General features: G+C 55.5%; 1 protein-coding gene across 1 annotated transcript; it reads right to left on the bottom strand.

Moving 5' to 3' along the window:
- Positions 1 to 1552: 1552 nt before the first annotated feature.
- KASH5 (KASH domain containing 5) lies at positions 1553 to 22843 on the bottom strand. The gene is made up of 19 exons (XM_045988411.1): positions 22726 to 22843; positions 19174 to 19278; positions 18491 to 18677; positions 17963 to 18027; positions 16696 to 16762; positions 16273 to 16434; positions 15712 to 15829; positions 15328 to 15378; positions 10294 to 10371; positions 9981 to 10037; positions 9644 to 9703; positions 8962 to 9026; positions 8712 to 8799; positions 8255 to 8377; positions 5481 to 5539; positions 3673 to 3718; positions 2746 to 2810; positions 2543 to 2659; positions 1553 to 2428 (listed from the first exon to the last, which is right to left on the bottom strand). Exons 1-19 carry the CDS (start codon positions 22766 to 22768, stop codon positions 2287 to 2289), a joined length of 1698 nt encoding a protein of 565 aa, XP_045844367.1. The 5' UTR covers positions 22769 to 22843; the 3' UTR covers positions 1553 to 2286.
- Between the last annotated feature and the right edge of the window lie 1578 nt (positions 22844 to 24421).

Below are 24421 nucleotides of genomic sequence, written 5' to 3'. Positions count from 1 at the left end.
TCCCGGATTTCCTCCCTAGATGTCTTCTGTATGTTTGAGACTTTTCATAAAATGGTGCCTGGAAGCCCTTCCCTCTCCACTCTACTCACCTCTCCCCAGGAAATTTCAACAATTCCCAACAGGCAGCACCCCATCTCCAGACTGTGGTCTCAAGCCTCAGGGCTCTAGCCGCTTATTGGAACACTGACATTCACCCTATCCCATATGAGCTTGGTGTTCCCCAAAACCCACTCCTTCTCATGGGTTCCCATTTTGGAACCAGTCACTGGGTCAGATCGACGTGCTGTCCTTGCCCCTTCCTTCAGCATTCTCCTTCACAGCCATCAGTCTCTGGCTCGGTCCTTCCTGCCCTGCCTCTCTCTGCCCTCCTTTTCTTCCTATCCACATGCCCAGCTCAGCTCAGGCCTCATCCTCTCCCACCTGGACCAAGCCCCAGCCTTCTCCCCACCACCTGCCTCCTTTCATATTCATCTCCCATGCAGGCTCAGAAGCTCTCTTCCCAATCCTCCTTGTCCCAATCCTCCACCTCTTTTCTTTTAATCCCAGCAGCATGGTGGTTTCTATGGCTCTCTGCCCCCAGAGGCGCTTTCCCACCACCTGGTCTTCACACACACATTATTCTCTCTGCCTATGACACCCTCCTTTGGTCCCTGCTCAATGTAACAAACCTTACTCATATTTCAAGACTGCACACAGATGTTACCTAATAGGGACAAAATCCCTATCCTTCCGGGACAGGTTAAGTGCATTTTCTGGGTTCCCATGGAACCTACAGCTCCATCACTATCTGCCTTTATTCTTTTTTTTTTTTAAAGGTTTTATTTGACAGAGGGAAAGAGATCACAAGTAGGCAGAGAGGTAGGCAGAGAGAGGGGGAAGCAGGCTCCCTGCAGAGCAGAGAGACCAATGCAGGGCTCCATCCCAGGACCCTGAGATCCCAGGACCTGAGCCAAAGGCAGAGGCTCAACCCACTGAGCCACCCAGGCGCCCCCACTATCTGCCTTTAAATAGGGGTGACTCTGACCCTCCCCTGCTCAAAACTCTCCCAAGGAACCCTCTGTGGTGCTGAAATTGTTCATGTCATGACCCGGGTTTTGGTTTTGTGGTTGTTTGCATGTGTGAAAACTCATGCACCTGATACTTAAGATTTGTCCATTTATCTGTATGGTTCCATTTTTAGTGTATGCACTGCTGAAGCGAGCATGCCCATTTATCTGTAGGCAAGTTGTGTCTCAATAAATAAATAGCCAAAAAAACAAACAAACAAAAACAAACAATAAAATCTCTGAAATCTCCCATCATCCTCAGGAGAAAACCAGGGCTCTTCAGCCTGGCATTGGAGGGCCTGTTTTTCTACAGCTTTATCTTTCTTTCTTTAACAAATAATTTAATGAATTTTTGAAATATTTTATTTTGAGAGAGAGAGAGAGAGCATACAAGCATGAGTGGGCGAGGGGGCAGAGGGACGAGCAGACTCCCTCCTGAGTGGGGAGACCTTGCAGGGCTCCATCCCAGGACCCCGAGATCATGACCTGAGCCCAAGTCAGACGCTTAATGGGCTGAGCCACACAGATGCCCCCATGGCTCTATCTTCTAAGGTCTAATCGCGGCACACGAATGAGCACTAAGTGATGAGTGAACTAGTGGCACACTGGTCCATTTCCTGCCGGCTGTTTGCCCTGCAGGGGACATCTGTGATGTGTGCCCGGCCCATGTGTCTCTCTCCCTCTTTCTGCCAGGAGAGGGGAGAGGCGCTCAGTCTCCCAGCCTCTCTTGCAGCTAGGAGGGGTTAAAACAAACACTTCTGGCCGATGAGACATGAACGCAGATCTGCTGCTGGCTCTGGGAAGGCCACGTCTTTTCTTTATAAAGGAAGGGACAAGTCCCCTTCTTCCAACAGATGTGATGTATGAAGCCACACCTGCCATCTCCCGAGCAAGAGGGAAGGGCCGAGAGGATCACAGAGAATCATCCTTCCCTCATCGCCCAGGCTGTGGAGACTCTGGGCTGTGGGCTCATAGCTGCCCTCCTCCAGACTTGTTTTAGGAGGAAGATAAACCCCTAGTATTTAACCCATTGTTGGGTGTGTTTTGCTATTGCTCAGAAATGTAGTCACCAGTGTTAAAAAAACCAAAAAACTTCACAGAAAAACCCAACACAGAGGTGCAGATCCTGAGCACTGTATCTAGGGTCCCCGAACCGGAGCCCTCCCAGCTAACGGTACAACAATGGGAATAACAGTGGGATTCCCCGGGAATTCTCTGCCTAGACCCTGCTCTGAGCGGCTCACACTGGGGGGGGCTGGAGGTAGTAGAGTTGGAGGTGGGGCCAGGTGGGCGGTGGGGCCTGGCCCAGCAGCAGGACGGACAGCAGCAGCAGCAGCAGCAGGCCCAGCACGGGGGCCGGGATCAGCGGGGGCCGAGTGATCCTGGTGGGAGGCAGCGCAGCGCTCAGGGAGGGCCCCAGGGTGGGGGGCTGCTGGGGCTGTCTCAACAGGGGGCAGTGCGGGCCACCCTCATTCTGGAGATGCTTCGGGGCGCACCTGAGTGGCTCAGGCTGCAGGGGGGCCAGGCAGAGCTGGCCCCAGCCGGGTCTCCTGACTGGGACCAGCTCTCTGGGCACAGGCACCAATGCTTGCTGCGGCTCGGGCTCGCTGGGGCTGCTGGACAGAAAGGAGGGCGAGGCAATCACACTGACCTTTTCCTCTGCCTCCAGGCCCCTTCCAGTCCCGGAGGGTCCTGTTACCTCTCAGGAGGGCTTCCCGGAACGTCTCCAGGATGCGGGTCCCCCAGAGGGCTAGGGAGACTGGCCTGGAGGGACAAAGGAAACAAACTTGAGACTGGGTCCTGGATTGGGAGAGGCCCTTGGTTCAAGCCACTGGACAGAAGTGACACATGGAAGGGGGTGGAGTGCAGTGTGACACCCCGCAGGGTGGGGTTCCCAGCTCTGCTGCCAACAGCTCAGGAGAGATCATCCGTCAAGTCAGCTGTGAGGAGACTGAGGTGGGGTCCCATCTCCGTGGAGGGAAGGGGGAGGTAGGCTTTGGGGTCAGGCTGCTCAGAGAGGCTGTCTTCAAGGGTCTGGACCCCAAAGGGGCCCAGATGCCTGGCACACATTGGGGCTCTCATATTCCTACCCTGAGGGCCCCGGGCTCCCTGCCTCTCCTCCAGGAGCTTGCCTCCTTTCCCCTGCCTGAGAAAGGGGATGGGCACCTGCACCACGCCTTGCAGCTTCGAGGAGCACAGCAGCTGGTGTGAGTGGTGCCGGGCGGGGGAGCTGTGACAGGCGCTGTGCCCCGGGGAGTTCTGGGGCTGGCTGGGGCGGGCCGGCCCCTTCCTGTGCGTGGGCGCATGTGCGTGTGCATTTTTGCATTCTGGGGGTGTAACCACGTCTGTGAGGCCTGGGGCCTAGCCACTGCGGCCCTTTGTGTGTGCTTGGGGGTCCCCCGGGAACATTCTGGCCGCCCACTGGCCCGCAGAGGCCTCCCCCCACGGCGCTGTCCGCTCTCATTAGCTATAGCAAGGGCCTTGTTATCTCTCAGCCAAATGATTTTTCTGTCTCCTGGGGAGAAGAGGGGGTGTGGGTGAGGGCTGCGAAGAGCTGCCACTGTGTCACCGTCCTCAAGGCCCCGGAGTGGGTGGGGACTGGGAGGGGGTGCTGGGGACTGCCTACCATGATCTGGGGCGCTGCTTCCTCCTCTTCCTCTCTTCTGGGCAACCTGGGGGGACAGAGTCACTGCAAGCATCTTGCTTCGGTCTGGCTCCCGTTTGCCCACTGTGGGGCTGGATGAGCCTTTAAAGCAGGGGTCTTAGTGGGGAGCGGGCATCGAAGGGCCTGGGGGTGTCCTGGAGCCCCATAGGCAAGCTGCTGGGTGTAGGTCTGTTGTGCATATTTGGCAGGGGAATTGTCAACAAATTCTCCAAAGAGTGTGTGACCCTGAAAACGGGTAAGAGGGTCTTTTGATCAAGCTGATTTTCTCTTCTGGTATCTGATGCTACAGCTGGGAGCTGAGGCTTCTGCTCTCTTACTCTCCCAAACACCAGAGACTCGGAGCGGAGACTCAGGGCAGGTGTAGACCCGCCCCCCCACTTCGTGCCCGTGGGGGTTGTGCTGCTTTCAGTGAGTGTCAGTCTTACTGGGTCTTCCTTTAGGACCGAGATTCCAGAAGCCAACTGTGTGAGCAAGTTCCCCCACAAATCATTTCTCTTCGGTGGGCAAGCCCGAGCCCCTGAAATACCTCTCTGGGACTCAGACCTCAAGCTGCCCAACCCAGATGCCCCTTGGAGACCTGGACATCCATACCACAGGCTACCACCTTCGCTGGGGACCAGGGGTCCAGCCCTCCAGCTGCCACCACCTGATACCCTCAAGACACAGCTGTGTCTTCATCTAGGACCCAACAGGCATCTCGGCTGGTAAGCCCCCAGCCTCTGCCCAGTCAGCTGCCTCATCTCCTGAGACGGCCACTTGGGCCCCCGGTGGCTCCTCTCCCAGCGCCTCTCAAGGTTCAATCCCTCACTCTGGTCAGCTTTAGGGGCCATAAGTTTCACTACCTCCTTTGCTTCCAGCTTCCCAGTCTGTGGGTCATACTGCCCTGCTCCTGGGAAATTCAAATGTCCAGCCCCCACCCCCGCTGCTGCTCAGCCCCTTCTGCCTTCCCCGGTGACGCAGGGTGGGGGGGGGTCATAGCTCCGGAGCCCCCCTCCTGCCCAATCTCAGCTTTCTCAGACAAGCCCAATTAGAGGCCAGTGACAGGCGGCTCATTAGTTGTTGCAGCAGAGAGCCTGAAGGGGGGTGCAGCGGGAGGCATCACAGGAAACCACAGGCCCCAAGGCCAGGCCTGAGGAGGATAGGCCCAGACATCTCGTGCTTTATCTCTCCCCAGAGGCCTGCTGCTGAGCTTCCTAACAATCACAGGGCTGGGGCTCTGGACAGTAATGCTCACAGCACCCCATCACGGAATTTGAACCCAGGCTGTCTGATTCTGGAGTCACCAGCTCTCTCTTAACTACCTGGGTGTTCTCCCTTGGGCCAGTCTGGGTTTCTTTCATCCCAGGATTCCTTGGAGGCCTTGGGTGAGTTCAGTGACAGTGACCCAGTGACTGAACTGTCCCATCAACCAGACAACTGTCTTCTTATCTAAGAGTCTCCTATATGAGTACTGCTCCTATGGGACCCCATTCAAGCATCATGTCCCCGGGAAGCCTTCCCCCCCAGTTGGCTCGAAGTGCCAGATGTCCTCCCAGAACCGGCTGGGTCAGAGTCGGTCTCCCTCTGGACCAGGAGATGCTGAAGGCAGCGCTGGGCATGGCTCATCCTGGCTCACAGGCCAAGGGTCACTTTGGGGGGAGGGAATGAATGAATGAAGGAGGGAATGATGGGCAACTCCCCCCAGGGCTTTGCCAGGCTTTGCACAATGTCCAAGAATGTGGTGTCACCCCAAGCCTGGGGGATGGCTCTGGAAGGAACAAGCTTCTTACCACATTGATCGCTCCTTCCTTACTCCCTGAAGGTGCGCTAGTTCTCCCTGCAAGTGTCTCTGTGGGAAAAGGCAAGGGTAAGTCTCCTGGGCTGTGACATCTGCTTTTAAAACCTGCCCTACTCTTGGGCTCCCTCCCTGGGTGGGGAGGCCTGGCTCTACATTCCCCCCAGGAGTAGAAGTCAGTCCTCAGCACCCAGGACTCCAGGTCCCCCAAACCTCTCACACTCCGACGAGCTTCTCTTACTCATGTGGACCGAAAGGAAGCCCGGCATTTCCTTCCTGCATCCCCTTCTCCTCCCAGGTTCCTGGTCTGGGGGCAGCCCCCCTGCCCAGCTGTTCTGTCTTAGGACCCAGGTCCTAGTTTCTCCTCCTTCCCCGGCCTCAGTCACCAACCTGACTCTGTTTCCTACATACATCCCTGAGCTCCAGGCTTGTGCACTCACTGACCCTAGGTAGCTCCCTGGCTGTCACTCAGGATCCCATTTCACTAGGCGGCAAGATAAGTTGTTGTTGCTGTTGTTTTTTTAAGATTTTATTTATTTGTCAGAGAGAGAGAATGAGCACGAGCAGGAGGAGGGGAAGAGGGAGAAGCAGACTTCCCACTGAGCAGGGAGCCTGATGTGGGACTCGATCCAGGACCCTGGGGTCATGACCTAAGCTGAAGGCAGATGCCCAACCCACTAAGCCCTGCAAGGTAAGTTTGATGTCTCTCTGTCTTCTCCTTCCTAGCACCCCAGCCCCCCAGCCCCGTCTCTCCTGCCCCACTTCTCTCTGCCCATCCCTTTTCCTCTGTCCCAAGGCCCTGGCCTGCCTCAGGCTTTATCCTCTGGACTCTAGCCCCAGTCTCCTTCCTGGCCTCCCTGCCTCTACTCAGTCCCCATGCTCTCCATATAAGCTCCCCCCTCCCCTGCCCCCACCAGGGATCTTTCTAGAGGGATCTGTCTACATTGAGAGTTGACCACACTCCCTCCCTGCCCTCAGCCATCCCAAGACTCGATGGAGAAAAGTACAATCTCCCTGCTTGATTTACAGGTAATTCCTGTTGTGATCGGGCCCCCTGGCTCCCCAGCCACCTGCCACTCCCTCTGCTGCCCAACTGTGTTCTGTGCTTTCATGCCCCACATCCTCGTGTGTGTGCTTTCCCCTGCCAGGAAGGCTTCCCTCTCCTGACACTGCTCAACTTCTCTCTCTTCTCCGAAATAAACTCAAGTGTCGGTTTCCCAGTGACACCTCTCCAGTCTCCCACCTGACACAGGTCTTGCTTTTGCTGGGCTCCCTCAGGGCCTGGCCCCCACCTCTGCACACCCATCACCCTGCATGGGGATGGCCCATTTGCATGATGGCCCCGAGCGGCTCCGCGCCTTAGTTCTAGGACCCAGAGCTGGTAGCAGCCTGAGGCCTGGGTCAGTGCACCTTTGGATGGGGTGTTGAGAGCTCCCAGAGGAATTCACTCTGACTCACACCTGCTCAGAGGGATGTGACTCTGCCACCCATAGGCTATGTGATGGGGAACATGTGACCTCTCTGAGCCTCAGTTTCCCATGGGTAACAGGATGAGGGTGAGGATGCCTACCTCGTAGAGATACTGGGGGAGGTTAAGGAAAAATCAGGGGCACCTGGGTGGCTCAGTTGGTTAAGCTGTTAAGCACCTGACTCTTGGTTTTTCCTCAGGTCATGATCTCAGGGTGGTGAGATGAAGCCCCTGTTGGCTCCATGCTCAGTGTGGAGCCTGCTTGAGACTGTTTCTCCCTCTCCCTCTGCTTCTCCCCCAACTTGTGCTCATACGAGCTCTCTCACTCTCTCAAATAAATAAACAAATCTTAAAAAAACCAAACAGCACAGGCATTGAAGGAAAATGCAAAAGCTTCTCTCAACCCAGGGAGAAAGTGAGCAAAGAAATGAGTTTCTTCTTTAAGAATGGTGAATGGTAGGAGCACCTGAGTGGCTCAGTGGGTTAAGCCTCTGTCTTCAGCTCAGGTCAATATCTCAGGATCCTGGGATCGAGCCCCACATCGGGCTCTCTGCTTAGCAGGGAGCCTGATTCCCCCTCTCTCTGCCTGCTTCTCTGCCTACTTGTTAACTCTCTCTCTGTCAAATAAAAAAATAAATAAATAAATAAAAAATTAAAAAAAAAAGAATGGTGAATGGTATAATTCTGAAGCAGTCTTATTTTCAAGACAATGCAATCGCAGAGCTGTTAGCAATATTTCCTTAAAAAAAAAAAGACAGACAGAGAGACTTCTGGCACTAATAGAGTAAAACCTCACTTTTCTGTTGTGGACACTAAAGATGAGTTGTCTCGGTTGTTTCGAAGGATGTGGAAATACTGCTCAGGTAATTACAGAAATCATAAAACAACCGCCATGGCTGAGTTCAAGATTTCCACATGGGCTTGCTAAGCTGTTCTTAAGGTGCCTTGTATCCCCAAAGTAAAAGCTTAATGTATCTTTACGGTGTCCGGAGGAACGATTCACTTTGTGGCTTCTCCCCCCAGGACCATTGTAAACGCAGTGCTTCCTGACAGTGCTTTCTCAACGACAAAACTACCACTGTGCAGTTTGCATTCGCTTTGTTTGCTCTTGTCTACTCCCCTGGAGGGCCAGTCCCCAGAGGGCAGGGATGGTGTCCTGCCTGGCTCAGGGCTGTGTCGAGGAGGCCCTCGGTCAACGTTTGCCCATGGAATGGGCAGCAAGCTCGTGGCACATGGAGTCCCAGGCCCCTCTCCCAGCTCCTGGACTCTGGCGGTTTCGGAGTCCCCCCACCCAGGCTCACCAGTGTCCCAGCTGGGGCTTCAGGCAGAAACTCCACTTCCTCATCCGTCTCAATGATGACCTCCTCCCACTGCCACACTCCACACAGAGGGCTGGAGAGAGCAGCAGCTGCCACTTCTTGTTTCTGGGAGAGGAGAAGCTGTTTCTGAGGTCAGGAGGGCCAGGTGAAGGCAGGAGACGGGTCAGAGATGGGGACGGACACATGCTGAGGCATGGGGTAGGAGGAGTGGGGGTGGGGGGGGGTGGGGGGGTGGTGCGGTGCGGCGGGGGTGAGGCTGGGCTGGGGAGCAGGTGGAGGCAAGACCTGGGAAGGGCTTGGCAGCAGGACCAAGGATTGGGGTAGGGATGAGGTAAAGGACTGAGATGGTCCTGGGGGGAGATGGGGTGGGTGAGAATCAGGGCTGTGTCAGAGCTGTGGCCGGCAGTGGGTTGGGATATTCCCGACGAGCCAGGCCTACCTGCCGAATGGTCTCGATCTCCACGCCCAGTGATGGGGGCAGCAGCCTGGTCCAGCCCGCTCTTCTCACCTGGGCCCCTTCCAGTAGCCTGGCCACATGGTCAAGAAGGGACGGCTCTCTCTGCGCCTGTCCCTAGGGGTCAGTCCACCCACTCTGGGGTGGCCACTCTGCCCACCTTGTGGCTGGAGGTTGGGGGCCCCCTGCCTTTGGCCTCCCCTCTTGCTTCCTTTACCCCTGATGTTCCACTCACTCATCTGGCCCCTCATGGGTCTGACTCAGCTGCTCCTCCAGATGTGAGATTTCCAGCCTCAGTTCCTGCAAAGGAGGGAGTGGGGGACCCCTGTCTTTCCGTTCCTCTCTATCTCCCGGCCTTGGGCTCCTCTTACAGTCAATTCCACTCCCCTGACTTCTTTGGGCTCCTCCAGACATGTATTACCAAGGGACAAGGGGAAGAAAGCAGTGACAGAAACTTAGGAAGCCAAAGAGAGACAGAGAGCAGCAGGAACAGAGAAGGTAAGCCAGCAGCCCAGGAAACTAAGAACAAGAAGCATGGACGGACACAGACTCACAGAGAGGCAAAGACACGCGAGGGGCAGGAGACTCCTAATGATCAGGGATCAACGGAGGGTAGAGTCACCCCTGGAGACAGACAGACTAAATCAAAGAAAGGCAGACACACGGAGAGATGGGCAGGGGAAATGCATTGACAAGACCCCCACAGAGAATGAAAATGGACCAGAGGTGGAGATACACAGGGTGCGAGAAAGAGAGAGAGAGAGAGAGAGAGAGAGAAAGGAACAGAAGACAAGTGAAAAGGCCAGAGACACACACACTCCACAAGATGGACAGGGGCGGAAAGAGGCAGCAAATCGCAGAGATGGCAGAAGAGCAGGGCCAGGCAGCGGGCCGAGGGCGGGAAGGCAGCAGGCTACCTGGGTGGTCGTTCTGTACTCCTCCAACATCTTGGCTAGACTCTCCGCGTGGCGAGTGCGCTGGGGAAGCCCAAAGCCCAGTAAGACGAGGGCCAGCTCCGCCAATATGCAGAGGCAGGGGTAGGGGAGATGGGCAGGGTGAGTTTGGGGGAGGAGCTATGGCCTGAGGGAGAGCATCAGGTTTCTAGGTCCTGCAGGGACAGGCGTGCCAGGCCAGGGGAACCCTTTGACCTCTCTGGGCTGCTTATCCAGGGATAAGACCCAGGCAGAACTCCCAGACCTTGGGGCAGGAGCACATGGAAGGCAAATGTCCCCTCGGCACCCCCAGGCCACTCACCTCCGAGAGGACGGCATCTCGTTGGCAGATGAGGCGTTCACACTCATAGAGCTGCCGCTGCCGAGGAAGAAGTCCGTCCATCTGTCCGGCCTCCCAGGACTGACCTCAGCTGGTGCTGCCCTCCCTGGCCCACCCAATTCTCCCGAGCACCACTCCTCAACCTCCCATGATGTCTCTGGACATTAGCTACCCAGAGAGGGATTTCAGCCGAGCTGCCTGGAGCCCTGGGAGCCTGATGGCTTGAGGAAGTCCCCGCTCTCACTCGGCTGGAGCGGCTGAAATTGGTACAAGTGACACTAGGAAGGAGTGGCACCTTCAAAAACTCCTTCTCCACCGCCAGCTCCTCACTCCTCCTTTTGACTCCATCCCGCTCCGCCAGCAGCTTCCCGTTCTGGAAGAAGGAACGACCACTTCAGCCAACAGCAATGTTAGCGCCCGCAGCTGACGTTTCCTGATCACCTGACCGGCAACGATGAGCCTTGTGCTGAGCACGTTTTGTATTTGGGCCCATTGAATCCCTCCACCCCGCCTACGAGATCTCAGACGTGATTTCTCTGTGTGTCACGGGTGCTGGTCTGAGGAGACAGGACCCACTCCATGGGGCTCATAACAGTATCTGCGAGCACGTCTGAGCACCTTGCCCGTGTTATCTCATGTCTCCTCCCCCATCGTGCAGATAAAGGCAAGTGGGGCACAGAAAGGTTGAGTCTCGCACCCGCAGGCCATACAGGAGGCAATTCATTGCAAACACACGCTACTATATGGTAACAAGCACAGAGCATTTAGAATAGTGCCTGGCACATACCAAATGCTCAGGAAGTACAAAATATATATAAAGATACTTTCAAAACTTCGCATTCTAAGTATTTTCACACACATGTGAGTAAAAATACCAGTATAATGGACTCCCACTGCCCACCAGCCAGCTTCAATAATTATATATATTGTCCTAGTTTCTCCCCTATTCTCCAAGTTTTTTGTTGTTGTCATTTAACAGATGACTCTAAACCAAACGCCAGGTAGCCTGTGATTTCTGCTTAGAACGACTCTGGCATTTTAATTTCCTACTTATGGAACTTTACTTTACCAAACTCGCAACACCATGATCACGCTTAACAAAAGTATTAATTCCTTACTATTATCTTATATCAAATTTGTGGATTTTTCTTTTCTTTTCTTTTTTTCCATTTTGGTTGTCTCACAAAGGTCCTGTCACATTTAGTTTGTTTGCAGAAGGATCCAAACAAGGTTGACCGTGGCTTTTGGTTGAAATGTCTCATTTCTTTTCCTCTGACAATGGTCGCCCACCTGTCCTAATCCAGGTACTTTTGGGGGCACGTCTTTTGGGGAATAAATCAAGTTATTTGTTCTGTAGAATTTGTGCATTCAGATTTGGCTTCCTGAGTTCTCATTCCCTCTGCAGGACGTTCATCATATTTGTCCAACCTCTTCATGTCCTTGAAACTGGTGGATAGATCCAGGACCCTGTCCAGGCTCCTGTTCAGTTTTTTTGGGAGGAAGATTTCCCGGGTGCTGCTATGCATGTCACGTTGTGCCATTCGGGAAGAATGTCAGGTCTGGTTGTTAATGTTTTCATTGGCTTCACCTTCTGATTTTACAGAGGAAATTGATCAGTGGAGGGGCTAAGAAACTTTGCCAAGGTCACTTGTCGAGTGAGTGGACTCCCCAAATCTGACTCTCTCTGGGGTGAGACGCAGCCCCAGGTGAGAATGGGGAACAGCTTCATCTCTGGCCTCAGGGAGCTCATGGCTAGAGGTGGGGACCAGTGCAGAAGCAGATGATAACAACTCAGGAGGCAGACTCTGATGAGGCCTAGGGCCTGGGCCCTGTGCAGCCTGGATGAGGGGCTTTCTGAAGTGGCAGGGCTGGGCCACCCTGAATCCTCCAGGGGAAGAATTATCTGAGAAAACAAGGGGGCCAGGAAAGGGGCAGCCCATGCCAGCCGTGAAATGGGATCTGACAATAAAATGGCCCCAAATCCAGTGAAGAGTTTCCAGGCACCAAAAACTTAGCAACTTGTGTTAACTTCGATGCGTTGCAGCCATGGGCAAAAGCATTTCAGGGCGGAGAGGCAGTTGGAGTTCCCTTGCCACGCCCCTCCTCCCCATGCCCCGGGGACACCAGGGCCAGTTCCGCCCTGTCTCCAGCTGGCTGGGCTCCAAGTCCTCCATCAGCCGTCCCTCCTTCTTGGTCTCGGCGGGCCTGGGCTGTCAAGTGAAGGGCAGAGGAAGGACAGGCCAGGAATGCTGTGTCAACATCTGTCCACCTGGTAGGGATTTGGAGGCTGGATTCTGGGCTGCCCAGCAGGAACCTGGTTACTCAGCCTCTCCTGCCTTCTTCTGCAGTAACCCGAGCCCTGCTCTGAAGATTCTCTGTAGGAAAATCGAGTATCCTGAGTGTCCCTTACACCAGCATTATTCTCCTGTAACTTGAGAACTCGATCTATAGATGCTCCATAGGCTGCTGTGGGCAGGGGAAAGGTAGGGAGGGAGGCAACCAAGAATAGCTCCGGTTTATCGAGCGCCTAGGATGTCCCAGGCGCTGCTCAAGGCACTTGACCTGGCAGCAGGCCTTCTGCGCTGGGAGGAGGCAGAGGTTGCTGGCTGCAATTCACCGTTCTGGGTCCTTCTGCTTTCGTTGGGGGTCCACTCTCCACGTGGGCAGGTGGGTCCTAGCCCCACTCTGGGGGGGGGGAGGTGAATAAGAGGAAGATTCGGGAGATCTCAGCAGATTCAGGAGAACTGACTGGTTAGCTAACCCAGCAGCCATTCTGGCCCCCTCTCACTTGCTCATCTCCAGAGGCAGAGGAAGGTCAAATATTCTCCCAGCATCCCTTGCAGCTGGGGATGTCACGTGATCCAATTCCTGACAGCGTTTTGGAAGAGAGGTATGCTAGGATGGTGGGGAGAGTGGGGCTTTTCCTTCTGACCATAGGAGAGCCATGGGAGGAGCATTAGCTGGGCCCGCTTGCCCCTTTGTCCTGTTTTGAATAAGACTATGAGGGTGGAGCTGTTGCGGCCATCTGAGATCATGAGGCCACAGGCCAACGAACAAGCCCGAGTCACCAAACAAACACGGAGAACTTCAAAGTCTCTTGTTAAGGAAGGGAGCCACCATTTCGTCAGTGTTCTCTTCCTTGGAGCTGAAAGTGTTTTGGCCCATCCAGGTTGGAGTGCCCATACCAGGGAGTGGTTTGGCTATAATCATATAATGTCACTTTGGCCAATAAGATATAAGAGGGAGGTTCTGCCATGGGGCTTTAGGGAAAATTTCTTCTTGTTCTTTCTTTCTTTTTTTTTTTTTTTTAAGATTTATTTATTTGTCAGAGAGAGAGCACAAGCAGGTAGAGCGGGAGCGGCAGGCAGAGGCAGAGAGAGAAGCAGGCTCCCTGCTGAGCAAGGAACCCAATGTGAGACTCGATCCCAGGACCCTGGGTGGGAACATGACCTGAGCGGAAGGCAGCAGCTTAACTGACTGAGCCACCCAGGTGTCCCATCTCCTTGTTCTTAAAAAGAGATGTTCTGGAAGAAAACAGTTACATCCTGCCTGAACCCCATGCCTCACACTGTGGCAGCCATCCCATGGTGAGATTCCCATCATCCCAGTGGACGGAATTTTCATGGAAGAGCCAGAGAACAATAGTGGAAAAATTTTGGATTTAAATGTAAAGCCCAGGGGTGCCTGGGCCTCAGTTTGTTCGGCATCTGCCTTTGGCTTGAGTCACGGTCCTGGGGTTCTGGGATCGAGTCCTGCATTGGGCTCCTTGCTCTGCGGAGAGCCTGCTTCTCCCTCTCCCTCTGCCTCTGCCTGCCGATCCCCCTGCTTGTGCTCTCTTTCACTATCAAATAAATAAAATCTTTTTTTAAAAAAATAGTAAAAGCCATAATGCAGATGTAGGACAAAAAGATTTAGGGGGATCGGGCAGAATCAGTATCATTGTCTGGACTGGGCAGAAATCCTTAGGGCAGGGGAGAGGTGGAAGAGGGTCAAAGAAGAGAGTAGAGGGAAAACAGGCCCTGCGCCAGCCCCAAGCCCCGGGTTAGCTGCAAGGGGTGGAGAGGAAGGTTGTAGTTGAACCACACTCCCGCTGGGATGCCTGGGAATCCGAGAGGGAGCATTTCTCAGCTCAGTCTCAGAACCAGCATGGCCTATGAGTAACAGAATGGAGATGGCCGTGCGAGGACTGGAGGCAGAGAGGCCCAACAAGGCCCCTTGTGGCCACAAAGAGTCTCAGGATATCAGCTAAGCCTCCTCTGTGGTCCTGGAAGGGTGTGGGAGGGGCTGAGGGAGTACCCCAGAGGCCTTGTGTCTTGGGAGCTCCAGAGGGCCACCGGCAGCAGATGCAGTGAGAACTGGATGTCCAGAGACCAGAGCAATGCCAGCCTCCCAGGGGACGTCAGCGTGTGGTGGTGACTAAGGCTGAAGACCAGATGGGATGATGAGCGCCAATCTTGTGACCAGCAGAGAGAACAGACGTTGAGGGAAGACGGCAGCCTCCTGGAGCACTGAGATGCCCTATCGGTCTTCAGCCACTTAGATACCATCTTGCAGAGGGGTGGTGACGAGTTTCATCAATTGATGAATTTGTTTCCACCTAAAAAGGACTAGGTGGGCCCAGATGTACTAAGATCATGTCCTCTGTGTGTCAGACAGAACGGGGCTGGAATCAGACATGTGGTTGAACTGGGCCATTTCACACACTGCGCTAGGCCCCCGGCTGAGCGCTGTCATTTATTTCTAAGACAATCCTGTGGAACAGAGAGTCTCCTCCCATTCTCAGAGAATAAAACAAAGGCTCGGGAAGGGGGAGTCACATGCCTGAAGGTGGCCTGTCTTGTAAGTGGCAGAGATGGGATGTGACCTCAGGGCTGACTTCAAAGCCTGTGTTCTTTCCACCATAAAAAATGCTAACATATGAGCAACAGGGGTAAACTTTCAGCAAGCACTACCCATGGGTCCTGCCTTGTGCCTAAGACTACAAGCATCCCCTTGTTTAAATCCCACACCACCGACGAGGGAGATTCTGTTATTTTGGCCACTGCTACAGGTGAGATACAGAGAGGAGATGGACTGACCCATGCTTAGGTAGGCAACCCCAGCACGAGCCCAGGCAGTCCGCCCATGCCCCACAGTCTTACCAACCAGGGCACGCAGCGCTGTGACCTTCAGAGACACTTGTACAGTACTGGGATCCTGGGATCTCCCTCTACAGACTGTCAGGGTATTTGGGGGAAGGTTGCTGGAGGTGTTTGGGGGCAGCAGGGGTAGGGTGGGAGATCCCTGGGACTGGGGAAGGGGTAGGGGTGGGCACTGGGCCTCAGCTCACCTCCTCCTGCAGAGTCTCCATCTCGGCCACCAGATGCTGCTGTTCCTTTTCCTGAAAGACCCCAGAGAGAGGACAAAGGATTCTATTTGGGCCTCCTTGCCTTCTCCCTTCTCCTACACCTGGAAACCCATCCTGGGTCTGGGTCATGGAGGAGCAAGGCTGGGAGAATGGGTCTGGCAGCCCTGATGGCTCCTGTTGTCCCCTCTGTCATGAGAGGGGTGGCAAATAGATCTGGACCCCGAGTCTGGGGCAAGCAGGACCTGGAGTCAGGAAGGAAGCTGGGTAACCTCTGCCCCTTCCCATTCCACTGTCAGGCTCTGTTGCTCGGACTTCAAGAAAGGGGGAAGGGAGAGGGCACCTTCGTACCCTTTGCCCAGAACCCACCATCTGCCGGGCCTGGGCCAGGAGGCTGCGATTCTGCTCCTCCAGGCCCTTGGCCAGAGTCTTCAGGTCCTCCAGCTCCTCGTCCACGGCCTTGGCACACTGCAGAGCCTGCTGGGTGCTGAGGGGGGCCGCACACGAGGGAAACAGAGACCAGAGAGACAGAGCCACTCAGAGTCGGAAGCAACAGAGAAATCCTGACAGGGACCTGGGGGGTGGGGTGGGGTGGGGTGGGGCACAGAAACGCAGAGGGAAAAGCGGGGAAAGAACCTAGTACAGGACACAGAGACCCAGTTTCTACCTAAAAAACTAAGGGGGTGGGACAGAAGCCTGGAAAGAGCAGGAGACTAAAATAAGGGGAACGTGAGAGACACGAGAAAGAGCACAGGGCAGGCATAGGCTGCAGCTATGGAGACGCAGAGAAGAGTAGAGAGGGGAGTCTGAACCCAAGAGGCTGAGAGACAAGAGCCAGGGAAACACCAAAGAGAAAGAGGAAGAGCGGAAGGGACAGTGCAGGGTGGAAGACAGGGCAGGAGGTGCAGGGAGAGCACGTGGAGAGCCCACCTGCGAAGCTGCTTGCGCAGGGCCTTGATCTCCTCCCCGAGGCGCGTGGACCCCTCCTCGGCAGTCTCCAGGCTGCGCTGGAGCTTGGCGTTCTCCCCCGCCAGCCTGCGGTTGCTGAGCTCCAGGTCCTCCAGGCTGCTCAGCAGGTCGGCTGTGGCAGGCCTGGGGTCAGGGAGGGGCTGGTCACTGGTCACAGCTCCCACCCACCTCCCTTCCCAGGCTGGGGCGGTAGTGGTGGGGAAACGAGGCTCTTCTGGAGAATGAGGAACAGGAGAGAGACTGCCCTGCTCTCCCAGGCCTAGCAACACAGCCGCCCCCACAACCCGTCCCTCACCACCCCCCCAAAGGACCCCGCGGAGGCCTATGGCAGGGAGGCTGGAGGGCATGGGCCGTGAGGAGGTGTGGGGGATGGGGCATAGGTACAGCTCAGCTCTGGGGTCTTCGCCTCCAAAGCTCTCCAGGTTGGCTGGCTCCTCAGCTTCTGGGCATCCTGGAGGGAGACAGACAGAGGGTGGTGGGCTCCTCGGCGACCTTAGGTGTCGGGGAGCCCCAGGACTGGGCTTGGCCTCCATTAGCCTCACCCTCGCATTTGCCTTGGGTCATTTCATCTGCTCCTGGGGCTATGATTATATCCACCGTCTGAAAGGCCTCTTGCTCACTGATACCCTGAGCTCAGGCTGGAACTCTCTCGAAGCCCTGAATTCATCACAGCACTGGGCAGCTGCACCTTAGCTACCCCCAAACCTGTTTCTCTTCCCGGTTTCCCTCCTACCCACTCACCTGGTCACTGGGCTGTCCTGGCTCCCTTGTTCCTCCTCATCTCCACAGTCCCCGAGTCCAGGCCCTCATCTTCTTCCCTGAATCTGCTCCACGCTCCTCACTGTCTTGGCCAGTCCTAGCTCAGGCTTCTCCCTCTCCTCCTGGACCCTCACCACAACCTCATCCCCAGCCTCCTGGCCTCCAGCCTCCTGGTCCTGTCCCTTCCCCCACCCAGGGGGTGTTTCCCTTGTCCCTTGACCTTGCTGAAAGAGGTCCAAGGGAACATCAAGAAAGCTGTGATTATTATTATTTTGCTTTTGTTCTGTTTTTGTAAGGTATAACAGGAACACTTTTTTATGGAGCACCTCGTATGTGTGAGGTCCTGGGGATTAAATGGGGGAAAGGATCAACTAACCAAACAGCAGGACAGGGAACTGAATCAGAGGATAAGTTTTCTCCAGGAGAGGAATGCGGGTCTGTAAGCAAGCCCGGACAGCCAGGGACCACAGCCTGGGGCATCCTGGGGCTTCCCCACGTGTGGGAGGTTTAGGGTTTGGAAGAGCGTGGTGGGCAGGTACCTAGTGCATCCCAGGCTGAGCCAGGAGGCCCGAGGGAGCAGAGACTAGATAGTAGGCAGGAGCCCAGTGATGCTGACAAGGAGAAGTAGGCAGGGCCTCGCAGGCCTCTATGACAGGGCTGCAGTTAGGAAGAGGACTTGGAACCAGCCCCTGAAGAAAAAAAAACCCCAACGCTCAGGGAAGGTGGGGAGGCAGCCACGAAGGTGCCTAGAAAGCCAAACTCACAGCTCCAGGCAAGAGCAAATGTTCCAGGGGTCCCACCCAATGTCCCTGGCTCCCATCCCCAGGTGGGAAGTCCCTCCCACTGTCTGACCCTGGGCCTGCCTGCTTCATTCTATATATAGTATTCTCACCAGATGGCGGTTGCTGGGAGGTCAGGGCCCCCTTGAAGGCTGTCTCCTCTTCCAGCTCTAATCCCCTGTATCAAAGGGATGAGGCTTAGAGCCCCCTGCAGCCACCCCCAATCCCGACCAGCCACACAGGGGGATTGCTGGTGGCGGGAGGAGGGGCCAGGTCAGGTGAGAGCCAGAGCACTGACAGCACCACGGTGGGGAGGAAGGTAAGGCCAGATGGCAAGAGTCCTGAGCCAGATGGAAAAGCAGGAGGGGCAAGGACTGGGTTTGGAGAAGGGATGGGGAAGGGCCTCTGTCAGCCCCCAACTCCCCCACGTCTTCCCTTTCCCTTTTATTTCTGCCTCCCCATCCCAGGAACTTTGTCTTCAGACCCTCCACCCCATCCCCCCAACCCCATCTCTTCACTTTTCTCTCATCCTCCTTCAAACCACAGTAGGTCCCTCAAAGGATGCTGGCTGCAGTAGGCAGGTGTGAGGCTGGATCTTAGGAAGGACTTTCTGGGGGAGGGTTGGAGGTGCAGAGACCCACCCATCCAATTGACAGGCAGCGATCCAGTCCCTCATGACGGCCAAGAAGGTGTCCAAGTCCACAGTGGCCTGAGGGCCCTCCCCATTGGGGTCCAGGTTGCAGGCCAGTGTTTGGAGGCGTGCATCCTGGGGGTCCCGTCCTGTCACAGCCTCTAGGTACGCTAGTACGTGGGTCACAGCCACAAGGCCTGGGGACAAGAGCATGCCGTGAGGGAGTCTGGGGCAGGTGGGGCAGGGGCAGGTGATGGCTTGAAAGTAGGACACCAGTGGCTGGGCTGGTGGCACCCCTGTGCCACAGCTTAACCCAGATAGTTTGGGCAAGTCCTTCCCCTCCTCTGAGTCAGCCTTTTCACCTGGAAATGGAGCCCGGCCACCGTCACTCACAGGGTGGAGCACAAGGACCTGCTGTACCCCATCAGGCCCACAATGGCTGCTCTCCCTCCGTCTCCCCCCCCCCTCCCCAGGCCCTACCCTCTTCCATTAATGTCCTCACCCTGAACGGCCTCCATCCCTTTATCCACTTCCTTCCCGAAGCTTCCCACAATCACCCACCTCACCCTGCAGGCCCCCCAAGAAGAGCCCCTTCTCTATGGCTCCCCGGTTCCCAGCAGCCCCTTCTGTCCCTTATTACTCCTCGTGTCTCCCAGGCCCACTGCAGCCTGGCCCGCATCCTGCCCCCCCAACCTGTCCTCTGGGTGTCGCAAGCTTCAAACGTAGAGTTGAGTATTTGCTCCTCCAAGCTCAGCAGTGTCCCGAGGCTCCCCTCCTCCAGCTGGTCCCAGAGGTACACTGGGGAGACAAGAGGGTCAGCCCACTCGTGAGAAGAGGGCCAAGAAAGAGTGACCATAGGTCCCGTGCTCCTGCAGAGGGGAGGGAATTCATTCTGAGCTACTTGGTGTTGGGGCTGATGGGGAACAGCAGGAAGCTTCGGGCGGGGACAGCAACTTAAGGGTCTCTGAGTGGCTTCCTCACTCTGCACCCTGAGGATGTGGACCCCACCTTTCAGGCCAGGAAGTCCCCCCTGCTGTCTAATCCTTTGTGTCCAAGCCACTCAGGAGCCCAGAGGACAAAGGCTCTGAGATCACCCTTTCCTCTTCTCTTCCCCTGCCGCCAGGCTCTGTGCAGCGGGGGCTAGGAGCGGAGGAGGGCAAAGAAGAGAGGATTCTGGGAGGAGCTGAGGGTGAAGAGGGGCCCAGGAGCCAGGAACAATCCAATAAGGTGCAGGCAGTCTGGATCGATTCTGCCAGCCACATCTCCGGTCTCCCCGCCTGCATGGGGTGGGGGAGGGGAGGTGGGTCTCTCCTACCTGAATCCCCAGGCCAGGCTGGCATCATTGGCGCCCACAGCCAGGGGCCTGAGATGAGAGGGGGTGGGTGATCTAGGGAGGGCGGGCGGTGGGGGAGCAGTTAGGAGCTCAGAGCCCAGCCACACGATTGTGGGCATGTCAATTCTCCTTTTGGAGCCTCAGTTTCCCCACCAGTAAAATGGGCAGGTAGTGATCCTTTCCTACCTTACCAGGGCTGGGAGGGCTAGGTTTGTATATGGGAATAGCCCTCCCGACATGAACACACAATGTGTCCCCACAGCAGCTGGTTTACTGCTGTATCCACAGTGTCTGCAAACAGTAAGCACTCAATAAATGCTCCAAGATACAGGAGATCCTCCATCCCAGGAGTCACTGGGACTGGAAGTGACCTTCCAGACTCCCTGCTCTGCCCTTGAACAACTCGGTCTAACAGCAGGCCCGGCACAGGCTGCAGGGTCTGACAGACCCAAGGGGAGGCCTGAGCAAGGAGCATAGACTCTCTGAGCCACAGTTTCTTCCTCTGGAAAATGGGGGTGTTCCCTCCCTCCTAGGGGAGAATTCAGATAAAATCTAGAAAGGCCCTGGGCTGAAGGCCTGGCAGGTGGTGGAGGCTCAGTCACAGAGCTGAATATTTATCTAGCAGTAAGTAGATGCCATTCCTCTTCAGGGGCTTTTCTATGGACCATGGTAGCTGCTATTACTAGCCGCACGTTACAGATGAGGAGACTCAAGGCACAGAGAAGTTAGGAACTTGCCCCAGGTCACCTGTTCAACATATGAATGCTTTTTTTTTTTTTTTTTTTTAAGCTATGGGCTCCATGCCCAATGTGGGACTTGAACTCACGACCCTGAGATCAAGAGTCACAGTCTACTGACTGAATGATGCAGGAGCCCATGGGCCCTCTACCCAATTCCTTCTACTTTCCAGGGTTCTTTGTAGAGAGCTAAAATTCAGCCCCCTCAGGTTTGAACGTTTGAACCCATGCTCTTAGGGGAGTGGGGAGGGGACCCACAGTTAGGAGACACCAAGGCCCCTCCTGGGGTTTTATCTCTTCTTGGTGTGCTCCCCAGGTTACCCAGAAGGACTGGGAGCCCCACGAGCTCACTCCCCAGGGCTGCTCATCCAGAGAGAGTGGAGCCAGAGTCAGCCCCGGACTGTCTGGTGCAGGGGCTTCACATGGGTCCCTTCCTGGGGCCCCTCAGGAACAGGTCACTGCTTCTCCTATTCTCTTTCCTTCATTTCCGTCCTCAGTGGCCGTACCTCTCTCTGTATGTCTCTGCTCTTCTCTAGTTTTCTTCCTGACTCCTCCTCTCCATCTTCCTCCCCATCCCTCTCTTTCCGGATCCCTGCCTCTCTCTTTTCTTCCTCCTCATTTCTCCATCTCTGGGTTCTTTTCCCATATCTTGGTGACTCTCCCTTCCCCAAGCCTCTGTCTCCTTCCTCCGCTGTCTCCGCTTCTCTCCCTCCCACCCCCAGCCTTCCTCTGTCTGTCTCCATCTCTCCTCGGTATGTCCTTCTGTTTCCTTCAGGAGCCTCCCAGAGCTGGCTCAGCCTTCACCCACGGGAGCGGTGGCTGCACGCCCTCTGCTGGTGCCCACGAAGTTGCCATGTCAGTCACTCTATCCGCCCTTGGGTCCTGACAACCAGGTGTCAGTCCTCCTGCCTTCCCCTCTGGAAAGCCTCCTGAGGCCAGAGTCCAGACCTGTGGCCTTGAGAAAAGATGCAGGCTCTGCTGCTGGACACTGGGAGCCTCGAAAAAGCGGCCCTGCCTCTCCCCTAGGGTGGGAGCCTCCTCCCCCATCACAATGAGTTCTCCCACCTAGCAGGTGAATTTCAGAGAAGGCCACCGAGTGTCTTGTCCCCCTGCCTCTTCCTCCTGAAGCTGGTTTTCACACGGCTTTGGTTGGCATCCATCCAAACAATCAGGGACTGTAACTGAGCACCTCCAAGTTGGACATTGTTTTAGGGCGGCCACTTGCCACATGCGGTTCTTGAGTATTTGAACTGTGGCGCGTGTGAATAGAGATGCTCTGTTACTGTAAACTACACACCAGGTCTTGAAGCCCTGGTATGAAAATCAAAAGAATATCTCCAATACATTCTTATATTAATTACATGCTGAAAGGATACCATTTTGGACATAATAATTTAAATAAAAATCTATTGTTCCCATTTTGCCAGTTTCTTTTTCCTTCTAAATGTGGCTACTTGGGGCGCCTGGGTGGCTCAGTTGGTTGGGCGGCCAGGTCTTGATTTCAGCTCCGGCCATGATCTCAGGGTCCTGGGATCAAGCCCTGTGTTGGGCTCTGCGCTCAGTGGGGAGTCTGTCTGCGGGTCTCTCTCCCTCTGCCCCAACCCCTCCACTCTCTTTCTCTCTCAAATAAATATTTAATTTTTTAAAAATAAAAAAAACCCTAAATGTGGTTACTAACAAAATTTTAAATTACATTTACAGCTGGCGTGTGGACAGTGCTGCTCTAGGGACCGGGAATACCAGAGTGAATAAAACAGACCCCACCTCATGGAACTCAAATTCTAGTGGGAGAGACAGAGATGAAACAGAAAAACAGATGTCCGAGCTATGAAGAGAGGCAGGAGAGGGGAGAGAATGTGAAAGTAAGTTTTTCGAAGAAAGCAGAGATCTGAATGGAGTGAGGGCCGAGCTGGCAGGTTATTAGGGAAAGGTGCTCTGAGCAGAGGTTTCTGCTCTAGCTGCCCCAGAGGCCAGTGATATACACAGTGTCCAGACAGGTGGGATACAGCAGGTCCTTCAATGACAGCTCGCTCCCCCACTCCCACCCTGTGCCAAGGTGGAGGCTCAGACACCCAAGCCACCTCTCCCAGGTCCCCGAGGCACAAGCTGGCACCTGCTCCCCCACTGCTCCCTCTTCATCCTCCCACGGGGCAAACAGAGGGCCAAGCCACCTACTTTTTGCAGCGGGGCCACCCGCCTGACTTTCTGGCACATCCATGGGCCACCCGGGTCGTTCTGCAGCTGCTGTAGAAGCTAACAACAGCCAGCCTCCACCACCGGGAGGCTCGCCGGCTCTGAGAGCTCCTGGAAGGACAAACGGGGATGGCCTCCTCAGACCAGCCACCCTGCCCCACCTGTGCCCCAGGCCGCTCTGGGTTCTCAGAACCTGTTTGCCCACCCCTGCTCCCGCTCAGACCTGTTTTATGGACTGGAGGTGTGGGCTGGGAAAATGGGGGGCTGAGGAGTGGGGAGCAGAGATCAAAGAGAGGGGTTAGTGGATGAGGGTCATTGCCTCCTTGCTTCCCCCCTTCCACCCTTTCTCCCCACAGCCCGTCAAGTCCCCAACCTTGTCCTTCCTGCCCTATGACTCTACCCGTCCCCTCCTCTCTTTCCCTACAGTTCTGGGCCAGGGCCCATCCTCTCCCCCTGGACCCTCATCCTATCCTCCTCCCTTACCTCCCAGTCTCGAGGATCTCCCTCCAGTCCATCCATGCTGGGTCCCAGAGCTGACCTGCCCCTCCCCTGCTTTGTTCTCCCATGGCTCCCCAGCACCCAGGATCCGGCATTGAAGGCCCTGAGTGGCCTGGCCCTACCTACCTCTGCACCCCAAATCACTCCTGCAGTTCCAGGAGCTCTGAACTACATGCTCTCTCCCAAACTGGCCTGGCTGTTCCCCCCTCTAGGTCTCTGCCTCGGATCCTCCTTTTAGCCCTTCCAGTCTTGGCTCACATGTCCTCTCCTCTGGGAAAATATTTCTGAATGAGCTGCTATCCCTGGGCTCCCACACCGCCCTGGGTGACAGACATTCTGCTGTATCAGCCTGTATTTGGAACTGTTGGCCTCTTGTGTGAGTTTGACCCCATCTTTCTCCTACTCCAACACCTGCCATGGATCCCTGGTGCCCTCGGGACTAAGTCCCAGCCCCTCTCTCTCGTGTGGGACAAAGTGCTCCCTGCAATTCCTTGACTCATTTTGTCACTATTCTCCCCACTGGCTGACCTCCAGGTCCCTCACACTCATCACAGCCATGGGAACTCTGCATCTTTCCACCATCTTCCCAGGCCCAAATCACATCGCACACACCACCCTCACCTGTGGCTGATTCCCTGGCTCACAGCCTCCTGGGGAGCCTTCCCTGAGCCCCTGGACCAGTTAGGGACTCTCTCCTCTGTGCCCTGACAATGACCTGTCCTGCCTCCCTTATAACCAGGTTGACTGGTTGTCCAGTATGACTCATTGTCCCAAGTCCAGGGCACTTTTAAGGGTGAGAAAGGTGTTATTAATAATTACACTGGACGACAGTGCCTACTGGAGCTGAACTGGGCACCCTGTGGCACATGGTCAACACAGGGTCAACTGGGGCCCGTCTGCCCTCACCCCACCTGCTCGTCACCCCTTCCCTCACCAAGTCCTCCCCCACCCTGATCTCCCTGGCACCTGCTGGGTCCACACTTCTTGACAGCTTTTAGAATGTCCTAGAAAAAGTGGCCTTTGAAGGGAGATGGGTCTGGGGTTTGGACAACGGGTGATGGCTGTGGGGCACCAGTGAGGGAGGGTCTGGCACTGGGAGCCCCCGACAGGGACTGGAGGATAAACTCCTAGTGAGGGAGCGAGGGAGGGTCTTTGACAGGCAGGTTCGAGCAGGAGGGGG

This window comes from Meles meles, chromosome 19 (assembly GCF_922984935.1).
Source record: "Meles meles chromosome 19, mMelMel3.1 paternal haplotype, whole genome shotgun sequence".
NCBI lineage: Eukaryota > Metazoa > Chordata > Mammalia > Carnivora > Mustelidae > Meles > Meles meles.
The sequence above is the reverse complement of the archived record's forward strand: the minus strand, read 5'-3'. Positions and strand labels throughout refer to the sequence as shown.

Coding starts and splice junctions, on each gene's coding strand:
- KASH5 (XM_045988411.1), bottom strand. CDS start 22,768: ATGGATGTGCCAGAAAGTCAGGCGGGTGGCCCCGCTGCAAAAA. Junction 16,435..16,695: donor GAAGACCCCAGAGCTGAGCT/GTACCTATGCCC, acceptor CCCTGACCCCAG/GCCTGCCACAGCCGACCTGC. Junction 15,830..16,272: donor CTGCGCAAGCAGCTTCGCAG/GTGGGCTCTCCA, acceptor GGCCCCCCTCAG/CACCCAGCAGGCTCTGCAGT.